Source organism: Nansenia antarctica (genome assembly GCF_963989245.1).
Source record: "Nansenia antarctica genome assembly, chromosome: 3".
In the NCBI taxonomy this organism is placed as follows: domain Eukaryota; kingdom Metazoa; phylum Chordata; class Actinopteri; order Argentiniformes; family Microstomatidae; genus Nansenia; species Nansenia antarctica.
In genome coordinates, this window is record NC_137688.1 from 74551658 (window position 1) to 74564688 (window position 13031).

General features: G+C 44.5%; 1 protein-coding gene across 3 annotated transcripts in view; it reads right to left on the reverse strand.

Annotated features, from left to right (window-relative positions):
* The window catches only part of LOC308152144 (nuclear receptor-binding protein-like), a 41996-nt gene extending 31300 nt beyond the window's left edge, over positions 1–10696 (reverse strand). For 2 of the 3 annotated variants that reach the window (XM_080525057.1, XM_080525059.1), the window contains exons 1-4: positions 9424–9437; positions 6773–7146; positions 5785–5907; positions 341–442 (exon numbers count right to left, since the gene is read on the reverse strand). In XM_080525057.1, coding sequence (XP_080381183.1) covers positions 341–442; positions 5785–5907; positions 6773–7000 — 453 coding nt within the window. In that variant the 5' untranslated portion in view covers positions 7001–7146; positions 9424–9437. Of the gene's footprint in view, positions 1–340; positions 443–5784; positions 5908–6772; positions 7147–9423; positions 9438–10586 lie in introns of those variants that run through there. The other variant, XM_080525058.1, reaches the window with a different exon arrangement.
* Positions 10697–13031: the final 2335 nt, after the last annotated feature.

A 13031-nucleotide genomic window follows, 5' to 3' on the forward strand; every position in this document is an offset into this window, starting at 1 on the left:
ACACACACACACACACAACACACACACACACACACACACACACACACACACAACAAACACACAAACAAACAACGCTGTCATGATAGACATACAGATATAAATGGACACTGGACAGTTAGTTTGCTCTCTATGGATATTTATAAAGTGACTTGCACACCACACACACACACCACACACACACCACACACACACACGCACACGCACACTCACACCACACACACACACGCCACACACCACACACCACACACCACACACACACACACACTATCCAACTCCTATGCAATATTCTGATGAACCCATGCCCCACTCCTGTAAGTGTCGTCTGTCTCTCAGAACTCACCCTGGCCCGGTTCTCCTTGATCTCGGCCCAGTACTTGTGGAACTTGACGATGTTGAGGTGTTCCAGCTGGATCAGGTTATCAAACACCGTGTTCACCTTCTCCTGTTCAGCAGAGGAGCACACACACATTTACACACACTTACACACACTTACACACATTTAATAATTTTTATAATTTTGCCATTTAGCAGACGCTTTTATCCAAAGCGACTTACAATTACGAATTACAGGGACATTCCCCCTGGAGTAACTGAGGGCTAAGTGCCTTACTCAAGGGCACACTAGTAGTGGTGTGGCTTCAGGCGGGATTTGAACTCACAACCTTCCGATCCCAAGTCCAACTCACTATCCACTAGACCACCACTACTACATTTACACACACTTACATTCATTTACATTATTTAGATCGTTGTTGGTGTTTAGCAGACGCCTTTGTCCAAAGCGACTTACACACATTTACACACACTTACATTATTTAGATCGTTGTTGGTGTTTAGCAGACGCCTTTGTCCAAAGCGACTTACACAGGGTATATAAGGGTATATACAGGAATCTTGAGGTTAATTTCAATACCTTTCTAATACTTTTTAAAGACCTTGTCAATATTTTTCCAGACCTCACCGCCACTTCGAGCTGTAACCGTTTACATCAGTGACACCTTTAACTTAACAGTTTTAGTTTGCAATAGACTAGACCACTACCATACAACACAATTTCCGGTTCATCTTTGTTTTTTAATAAACTAATAAATTCACGAACTTTTACTAAAAGTTTTTAGGACTCAAACTCTTTGGACAGAGTCTAATTCAGATAATTTTAATACTTATTAAGGATCTTGATTTTCCCAAAATGTATTTATCAACTTTTAATACTTTTCAAGACACCGCGGATACCCTGTTACAACAAACACATTTGACTAAGTAGGTGAATCATCTTGTGCGTGGTACACACATGAAGATATTTCATAAGATATTTTGGCCCGATTTCCCCCCTTCCCCCCCCTAACCCTAATCCTCGTACAGGTCAGTCAGGGTACTACGTTAGATCCCACTTGACCACGCAAGATTTCTGGCTTGAGGGACGAGACTCTAGACTGTCGTAGGACAGATCTTTATGTATGGGGTGTGCTGTATTGGGAATATCGGAGCACACCACACACAATACGATCAAAACTGTTCAATCCATCATTTTTTTATCTTCATGCGTCTCTCTCAGATAAAAAGAATCTGTTAAGATTTAGAAAATCTTGATCTTGAAAATGTGTGTAGCAGGCTTTCTCCACCAGTCCTAGCAGGAGAAGGTCATCTATGCTCAGAGCCATGACAGAGACATGGGGGATGTTTCACTGAACAACACAGAGACTGACTGACTGACTGGCTGGCTGATTGGCTGACTGACTGACTGACTGACTGACTGACTGGCTGACTGACTGACTGACTGGCTGACTGACTGACTGACTGGCTGACTGGCTGACTGACTGACTGGCTGGCTGACTGGCTGGCTGGCTGGCTGGCTGACTGGCTGGCTGACTGGCTGACTGACTGGCTGACTGACTGGCTGACTGACTGGCTGACTGGCTGGCTGGCTGACTGGCTGACTGACTGGCTGACTGACTGACTGAAACTGGGTCAGTGGTGAGATAACGGATCAGACAGGTTCTTGTAACCTACGATGTCATCATGTCATATTCAGCATAACAAATAGCAGCGTACTAGCCTTCTGGTTCTGAACACCTGGGCATGTGATGTTTCTAGGATCAGTGTTGTGTGTGTTTAGTGTTTAGTCTAGGATCAGTGTTGTGTGTGTGTGTGTGTGCAGCCACTTGACGCCCTGAAGCCCTCAAGCAAAGTAGGGAATCTATTTCTTGAGTACGACGCGATCGGAGAGACAGTTCTGACATTTGTGCTTGGCTGGGGAGACACACACACACACACACACACACACACACACACATCCCTTGGCTGGGGAGACACACAGGGACTATGTTCAGTCACAAGCCCTGCTTGACTAGGCCGTCAGGTTCAGATGACGCCCCGGCTGCCGTTGTGCCCTTGGGCAAGGCACTTAACCCCCTAACACTGCTCCAGGGGCGCTCCAGGGGGCTGGTCCTGTGCAAGAATGTGTGCTGTGGAATGTGCTGTGCTACTGTGCTCTCTCTGGGACATATTAATTATATATATATATATATATATATATATATATATATATACATACATACATATATATACATATACAGTACCATTCAATTGAATGGGAAAGTGTGTCCAAACTTCTGTGTTGTGTGCTGTGTGCTGTGCGCTGTGTGCCGTGTGTCTGTGTGTTGTGTGTCTGTGTGTCTGTGTGTCTGTGTCTTGTGTGTTGTGTGTCTGTGTGTTGCGTGCTGTGTGTCTGTGTGCTGTGTGTCGTGTGTCTGTGTGTTGTGTGCTGTGTGCTGTGTGTTGTGTGCTGTGTGCTGTGTGCTGTGTGCTGCGTGTTGTGTGTCTGTGTGTTGTGTGTTGTGTGTTGTGTGCTGTGTGTCTGTGTGTCTGTGTGTCTGTGTGTCTGTGTGTCTGTCTGTATGTTGTGTGCTGTGTGACAGGGGATGACAGGGGATGACAGGGGATGACAGGGGATGACAGGGGATGACAGAGGATGACAGGGGATGACAGAGGATGACAGAGGATGACAGGGGATGACAGAGGATGACAGGGGGTGACAGAGGATGACAGGGGGTGACAGGGGATGACAGAGGATGACAGAGGATGACAGAGGATGACAGGGGATGACAGAGGATGACAGAGGATGACAGGGGATGACAGGGGATGACAGGGGATGACAGGGGGTGACAGAGGATGACAGGGGGTGACAGGGGGTGACAGAGGATGACAGAGGATGACAGGGGATGACAGAGGATGACAGGGGGTGACAGAGGATGACAGGGGATGACAGGGGATGACAGAGGATGACAGAGGATGACAGGGGATGACAGAGGATGACAGAGGATGACAGGGGGTGACAGGGGGTGACAGGGGATGACAGAGGATGACAGGGGATGACAGAGGATGACAGAGGATGACAGAGGATGACAGGGGGTGACAGAGGATGACAGGGGGTGACAGGGGATGACAGAGGATGACAGGGGATGACAGAGGATGACAGAGGATGACAGGGGATGACAGAGGATGACAGAGGATGACAGGGGGTGACAGGGGATGACAGAGGATGACAGAGGATGACAGGGGATGACAGGGGATGACAGAGGATGACAGAGGATGACAGGGGGTGACAGAGGATGACAGGGGATGACAGGGGATGACAGAGGATGACAGAGGATGACAGAGGATGACAGAGGATGACAGAGGATGACAGGGGGTGACAGAGGATGACAGAGGATGACAGGGGGTGACAGAGGATGACAGGGGATGACAGGGGGTGACAGAGGATGACAGAGGATGACAGGGGATGACAGGGGATGACAGAGGATGACAGGGGGTGACAGAGGATGACAGAGGATGACAGAGGATGACAGAGGATGACAGAGGATGACAGGGGGTGACAGGGGATGACAGAGGATGACAAGGGATGACAGAGGATGACAGGGGATGACAGGGGATGACAGGGGATGACAGGGGATGACAGGGGGTGACAGAGGATGACAGAGGATGACAGGGGATGACAGGGGATGACAGGGGATGACAGGGGGTGACAGGGGGTGACAGGGGGTGACAGGGGGTGACAGAGGATGACAGGGGGTGACAGAGGATGACAGAGGATGACAGAGGATGACAGGGGGTGACAGGGGGTGACAGGGGGTGACAGGGGGTGACAGAGGATGACAGGGGATGACAGAGGATGACAGGGGATGACAGAGGATGACAGGGGATGACAGAGGATGACAGGGGATGACAGAGGATGACAGAGGATGACAGAGGATGACAGAGGATGACAGAGGATGACAGAGGATGACAGGGGATGACAGAGGATGACAGGGGATGACAGAGGATGACAGGGAATGACAGGGGATGACAGGGGATGACAGAGGATGACAGGGGATGACAGAGGATGACAGGGAATGACAGGGGATGACAGGGGGTGACAGAGGATGACAGGGGATGACAGAGGATGACAGAGGATGACAGGGGATGACAGAGGATGACAGGGGGTGACAGAGGATGACAGAGGATTACAGAGGATGACAGGGGGTGACAGAGGATGACAGGGGGTGACAGAGGATGACAGAGGATGACAGGGGGTGACAGAGGATGACAGAGGAACATTCAGAGGAACATTCAGAACATCCTGACCACCAGCACATAAGCCCAGTGACTCTTCATCCCCAGGGGGGGGGGGGGACATCATTGGAAACAGAACACTGTTGTATTGAACTCCGGGTTGAGAGAACTGAACCTTCCAGACAGGTCTAGGGTCAGCTTTGCCTCCACCAAGGACCCCGACAGCCCTAACTTGAACTATGACGACTATGAAGAGACTCTCCACTGGCTTCCTGTTTTCAAGACTTCAAGATCCTTCTGCTTGTTTATAAAGCTCTCGCTGGCACAGCACCAGAATATGTTCAGACCTTTTGCTAGCATATCAGCCCAATAGAGCTCTCAGGTCTTCTGCTAGCATATCAGCCCAATAGAGCTCTCGGGTCTTTTGCTAGCATATCAGCCCAATAGAGCTCTCGGGTCTTTTGCTAGCATATCAGCCCAATAGAGCTCTCAGGTCTTCTGACGCTGGTTTTCTCTGTGTACCACAAGAAGAGATTTGGTGAGGCTGCATTCTCATTTTATGCCCCAGATTGTGTCTCACTGCCAGTTTATAATAGGGAGGCAACCTCAGCACATATGTTCAAGTCAAGACTATAAACCCATCTTTAAATGACTAAATTATTAAATTATGATTATAGAATGATTGGAGCACTTTGAGCTGCAACGTTTGCAGGAAAAGTGCTATACAAATAAAAAGTTGTTATAATAATAATAATGACACAGAACTGATCTTAGGTCAGTGTGTAAAGGGCAACATCTTCCTTCCCTCCATTGCTGTGTTATGCAGAGAGGGCTGCGTTCAGAAGCAGCAGAGAGAGACAGCGGGTTGTTGTCTCTTTGCGGTTGGCTAACTGTCCCTCCTGTGAGCCATAGCACTATGCTGGAAGAGCATGGACGCTCCAGCATTGAGAATGTGGAAGAGGGGGCTCTTGGAGTGTATCGGTCTGGAAAGACTAACCTACATTATTAAAGGCAAGCGGAAAGACTTTGACAAGCTGTGGGAACCATACATGAAGAACATGTAGGATAGAATATTTTATACAAAGTTTTGTTTTTGTTTCGTTTTTTATTCAATCCAAAACTGATGCAGGTTGTGTGTGTGTGTGTCTATGTATGTGATCTTTGTTATTGTATGTTTCTCTTTCTTTGTTTTTTGTTGTTTTTTCTTTGGTGTTGGTATATGAAAAAAACTACCTCCTGCAGTTTGAAGATCTTCCTCTCGGAGAACATGACCTCGTTCCAGACCACCTCCACGCCCTCCTCTGTGTCCATGGCCAGGTAGGCGCTGTCAATACCCGGGACATTCCTCTGGTTCACCTGGGGGAGTGGAGGAGGAGGAGGAGGAGGAGGAGGGGGAGGAGGAGGAGGAGGAGGAGGGGGAGGGGGAGGAGGAGGGGGAGGGGGAGGAGGAGGAGGAGGAGGGGGAGGAGGAGGAGGACAGGACACATCGACATGGATCAGTTGTACGTTCCACCAGCCGCACTGATGCATAACGTTCACCAATGTATATACGAAACATTCCAACTGTCAAGGCATTGTCCTTTTCTTTAGAAAGCAGTATTTTCTTTTAAAAGGAGGTCAACAGGAGTATGAGTGACAGCAAGAATGTCGACTAGTGGCACTCCTTAAAAGCCTTTCGAGAAGAACAGATATAAGAACTTAGAAAGTTTGCTGCGTTCTTTCATCTTATGGTTTCGGAAAGGCAACGAAGCGTGAGGGAACCCTCTTGCTCACAACCCTATCTTTGATGTGAAAGTCGCTCTGGTTTTCACATCGTCAAGAGTCTAACTTTAACAGACGGTTAAACAGTGGACTAGTCACTGATGTGACACTACCCTTCAGATGTGCAAACACTAAAAAGGTGGAGAAGAGGGACTGAAAAAGAAGCAAGGAGTTATTTTCAGACCAGACATACACCAAGTCTCTCTCTCTCTCTCTCTCTCTCTCTCTCTCTCTCTCTCTCTCTCTCTCTCTCTGTGTCTCTCTCTCTCTCTCTCTCTCTCTCTGTCCGTGTCTCTCTCTCTCCTCTCTTTTCTCTCTCTCTCTCTCTCTGTCCGTGTCTCTCTCTCTCCTCTCTTTTCTCTCTCTCTCTCTCTCCCTCCTCTCTCTCTCTGTGTCTCTCTCTCTCCTCTCTTTTCTCTCTGTGTCTCTCTCTCTCTCCACCTCCCCCTCTCTCCCTCACCTCCTCTCTGCGCTTCTGCCAGCGGCCACAGGGGCTCTCCTCCAGGATCTCGGACTCGTCCTCGCTCTCGTCCTCCTCGTCCAACATGGCGGTGGTGGTGGGGGGGGGCAGGGTGGACACAGGGGGGGACACAGACGCCGGAGCCTGCTGGGTGGTGGTACTCTGGGTAACCGTCGGCTCTGCCTTGGCCTCCGGGGCCGACGCAGGCTTCACCTCTCCCTCCGACATCACGACTGGGATCACAGCAGCTCCCCTCGGCTCTCTGCTTTCTCCTGGGACCGATGGCCTCCGTCTCTCTCTCTCTCTCTCCAAACTGCTACAGTCACACCCCTTTCCCCTCCTTCTCTCTCACACACCCTGGGGGCTATGGTGCACTGTACGTAGGCAAATGAGACACAGAACACACACGCGCACACACACACACAAACACACCACACACCACACACACACACACACACACACACAAAGTTTGACAAATGTCATAACAGTTAATCAGCAATCTGTACTAATCTACTACTTTACCATACTGATCTAAAGTGTCATTTCTTTTAGGTCAAGATAGCATAGCGACATCACTACAAAAACAGAAGTTTGCTGTTAGCGGTTAGCTGCCAACTATGGGAAGTTAGTTAGTTAAAAATAGCATTTGTTACTAAATACAAAGTAACTAACAGACAGTCAACTAACAGACAGTAACTAACAGACAGTCACTAACAGACAGTCACTAACAGACAGTAACTAACAGACAGTAAACTAACAGACAGTCACTAACAGACAGTCACTAACAGACAGTCACTAACAGACAGTCACTAACAGACAGTCACTAACAGACAGTCACTAACAGACAGTCACTAACAGACAGTCACTAACAGACAGTCACTAACAGACAGTCACTAACAGACAGTAACTAACAGACAGTCACTAACAGACAGTCACTAACAGACAGTCACTAACAGACAGTCACTAACAGACAGTCAACTAACAGACAGTCACTAACAGACAGTCACTAACAGACAGTAACTAACAGACAGTAAACTAACAGACAGTCACTAACAGACAGTAAACTAACAGACAGTAACTAACAGACAGTAAACTAACAGACAGTCACTAACAGACAGTCACTAACAGACAGTAAACTAACAGACAGTAAACTAACAGACAGTAACTAACAGACAGTCACTAACAGACAGTCACTAACAGACAGTCACTAACAGACAGTCACTAACAGACAGTCACTAACAGACAGTCACTAACAGACAGTAACTAACAGACAGTCACTAACAGACAGTCACTAACAGACAGTCACTAACAGACAGTCACTAACAGACAGTCACTAACAGACAGTCACTAACAGACAGTCACTAACAGACAGTCACTAACAGACAATAACTAACAGACAGTCACTAACAGACAGTCACTAACAGACAGTCACTAACAGACAGTCACTAACAGACAGTCACTAACAGACAGTCACTAACAGACAGTCACTAACAGACAGTAACTAACAGACAGTCACTAACAGACAGTCACTAACAGACAGACAGTCACTAACAGACAGTAACTAACAGACAGACAGTCACTAACAGACAGTAAACTAACAGACAGTCACTAACAGACAGTAAACTAACAGACAGTCACTAACAGACAGTCACTAACAGACAGTAAACTAACAGACAGTAACTAACAGACAGTAAACTAACAGACAGTCACTAACAGACAGTCACTAACAGACATGTAACCCCTGCCATATGGGCGGGGCCTGAGTTCTATTTTAAATAAGTGGCGGTATTACCTGTAATAATAAACTATTCAAATTATGACGATCAGTGCCTCCATTAACTATGTGTTGTGTCATAAACAGGTAATAGGCAATTCATATGATAATTAAAACATAAATACATTAAAAGGATTAAAAGGAAGTCCTATTTAAAATACTTCCACATAGTTAATGGAGGCACTGATCGTCATAATTTGAATAGTCTATTATTACAGGTAATACCGCAACTTATTTAAAATAGAACTCAGGCCCCGCCCATATGGCAGGGGTTACATTGGAGGCTCCGCTGAGATCACATGGTTTCCAAACAAACTAAATAGTCAACTCAGTAAAATACAAAAGTTTCAACTAATTCGGGAATCAACGAACAGTTATTCTTTTGGATGTTGGTGCACATTGAAGCTACCAGAGGTAAATACATATGTCTGGTGTTTGTTTACAAGCTACATCTACTCGTTGTAGTATGTTATATTTTACTGTAGAGCTAATCGCGGCTAGCGGTTAGCTTAGCATAATTACGTTAGTATGTTGCTAGCCTTTGCTGAGTGATAAATTGTTTCTAGCTTTATCAAAACGAAATAGCTATTGGATTTTGTAGCTCAGTGTATTCTGTTAATTCAGAATTGGAAGTCGAGAGACCAAGCCAAAGGAAAGCTACATACTAACGTAATTATGCTAAGCTAACCGCTAGCCGCGATTAGCTCTACAGTAAAATATAACATACTGATACTACAACGAGTAGATGTAGCTTGTAAACAAACACCAGACATATGTATTTACCTCTGGTAGCTTCAATGTGCACCAACATCCAAAAGAATAACTGTTCGTTGATTCCCGAATTGTTAATACACACAGCATACACAACAAGTCTTACTTCCTTACTTCACGAGGTCCTCAAACATTCTGACACGCAACCTAACGCTGTTAGTACAAAGTCCCGCCCCCTCTCTCTCAGCATACATTACAATTGGCTAGCTCTTCTTCTTATTATTATTATTATTTTTTCAATTGGCGGTTGACAACCAAATGGTGTATTACCGCCACCGCTGGACTGGAGTGTGGCACAGGACTTGCTTCTTAACTTTACTAACTTAAATTCTTTTTAAAAGCCCTGTTTCCCTTAAAAAGAAAAACAACAACTTTAAAATCTTCCCTTCCCTTCTCTGTAAAATATATTTCATCTCAAATACTTCTTTATTTTTTGGCTAGCACTTCCCGATGGACCAATGAAATAAAGAAATGAATGAATGACATATAACCAATGAGCGAACTCACATTAGAGTTTGTAAACAAGTACACATTATAAACTTATAACAATGTTAATAACCGTGTACATAACCATGAAATGATGCTTATTTATTAAAATGCTCATAGCTCACTTTAGTAACTGGGCTACAGACAGTAACTAACAGACAGTCACTAACAGACAGTCACTAACAGACAGTAACTAACAGACAGTCACTAACAGACAGTCACTAACAGACAGTAACTAACAGACAGTCACTAACAGACAGTAACTGACAGACAGTCACTAACAGACAGTAACTAACAGACAGTCACTAACAGACAGTCACTAACAGACAGTCACTAACAGACAGTCACTAACAGACAGTAAACTAACAGACAGTAACTAACAGACAGTAACTAACAGACAGTAAACTAACAGACAGTAACTAACCGACAGTAACTAACAGACAGTCACTAACAGACACTAACTAACAGACAGTAACTAACAGACAGTAACTAACAGACAGTAACTAACCGACAGTAACTAACAGACAGTCACTAACAGACAGTCACTAACAGACAGACACTAACAGACAGTAACTAACAGACAGTAAACAGACAGTAACTGTTTGCGTGAGACTTGGCAGCTCAGACTTTAAACTTTGGGCCTTAGTTAGTTAGCTAGCTTAGCAGAAAGCTAACGTTACTCAGGCAGCTGTGGGCGTTTATTCACATTGTTTGAGCTGGAATAGAAGACAAACATCAGTGCAAAGACACTTCAGATCCACACAAACATACTTGGTTACTTACTCTCACTCAGGTGTCCAACATTAAGTCTCCCTTCAGGTTGTTAACGCGCAGACGAGCTAGCTACTATGCTAGGCGGCTAGCAGACTGGCTGCTACTATAAGGGTCCGGGGTTGCCAGATGGGATTGACAATTTCACGCTGATTGGACGACGCTTCTACAAGCTCCGCGCTGATAAAGACTGGATTGGACGACGCTCACACAGGCAGGGTTGCCAGGTGGGATTGACAATTCGTGACGTTAGAATTATAAGGTTCTATCTCTATTTTTGTCAAAATTTAGTTTTTTACATAATCTGATCCACTAGGTGTTTATTAATGCCTGTGTAGTGTTATTTCTTTAAATGTTGACATTTTTGAGTTAGTAATTCATAAAATACAAAGGTTCCATCTCACAAAACATAATGGAATGTAAAAACTTTGACGCTCAATATCTCTGAACTCCCCTAAACGGAGATAGAACCTTATAATTCTAAGCTCACGAATTTCTAGACTAACCACAGTCTAAAAACACCGCTAAATCCACCAAAAACCACCAGCCCAAAATGTATATTATTGTCAGAAAACAACTAATTTCCCGGCTCAGTGTGATCAGAAGTAGCCCATTCGGCGGGAATACAACCCACCTGGCAACCCTGGGTCCAGCGCGGCTGCAGACGGAGAGACCTGGGCTGCGTTCGGGAAGTTGATTTGAGAACACCGGAGGGCATGCTGGGGCGACGTCATAGTGGGACCAAGTGATTTGATTGGACGAGAGGCATTCCATGAATGCTGATCAGAATTCCAGTGTAATTCCGAACGCAGCCCAGGGGGAGGAGTTATGCCATTCATAGATACAGCTGCTTCAGGAACATCCGGCTGGCGCAAGTAAGGCGCAGCAGGGACACAACTCAATAATAAATAACAAATAACGTTTATAATAATAATAATAATAATAATAATAATAATAATAATATTATGATCATTATTATTATTATTATTATTATTATTATTATTATTATTATAAACGTTATTTGTATAGCACTTTTCCTGCAAACATTGCAGCTCAAAGTGCTTTAACATATCCACACAGCATAAAAACAATAATAATAATAATAATAATAATAATAATAATAATAATAATAATAATAACAACTTTATTTGTATAGCGCTTTTCCTGCAAACATTGCAGCTCAAAGTGCTCCAATCATTATATAATCATAATTGAATTATTTAGTCATTTAAAGGCAATATTAAAAAGATGGGTTTTTAGTCTTGACTTGAACATATTTGCTGAGGTTGCATCCCTAATGTAAACTGTCAGTGAGACACAATCTGGAGCATAAAATGAGAATGCAGCCTCACCAAATCTCTTCTTTTGTACATGTGGTACACAGAAAACCAGCGTCAGAAGACCTGAGAGCTCAGAGCTAATAGAACAATAGTAATCAATAAAACACACAATAGCAATAATATAAACTACAGAAATGTATGCAATGACTTTTCCTAGATATGTGCGTTCTACAGTATAAGCAGGGGTGCACATAACTTTTTGGGGCCAGTGCTCAGAGGAGCACCTAGGGATGGATGCTGCTTGGTGCTCCCCGAGCTTGCGAGTCACGACCCGTCCCACAGGATGGATAAAAAAGGGATACATGGATATATTATTAGCAAAACGACATTTATTCATAAATAAAGATGAACGACCAAATTATTGTGTGCAAAACAAAAGAAACAAATGCAAAATCAAATGACTGCTCTTTAAGAATGAAAGTCTGTCAGACTCCTTTAAACACAATGAAATCAACTGACATCTCTTTAAGCACTAACTGAATGTCTGTTCTTTAAACACACTGATATAAACGGACATCTCTTTAAGCACTGCTCTGTTCTGTAAACACTGAAATCAACTTTTCCCCCCCCCAAATTTTAAAATAAATAAAAATAAGCTGTTGGTGCGCAAGAGCGCCTTCATGCGGCTGATCTGCCACGCAGCATGCATTTTGGCGACGCATGCGCACTGGCGCACCAGTTATGTGCACCCCTGAGTATAAGCTAATATGAAGATATTTTGCCGTCTTTCTGTGTAGGAAGCAGGCTAATTTACAAGCGGCCAACTAGTGGTCGGTGTGTAAATAGCAGCTTGAGCATTGTAAAGACTATGGTCATTTGACCCCCAAGGCGGCTCTTTTAGTAGGTAAAAAAGGCACAGCTGTGCTAGTGTTAACCTTACTGGCCACTCTGACCAAGCCTATTAGTAGTAGATCAATGTGCAGATTTAGATACAGTCGAGTAGAATAAGATGAGCTGGAATTACACTTCACCATCTAATAAATCAATCATTAATACGTTGGACCTTTTACAGATGCATTGCCATCAATATGCCTGTTGACATGTACAGAATGTCATTGTCTTGTGACAGATGTTGTAAACAATAGTTTAAACATATGAAGACATTGCATGCAAACAA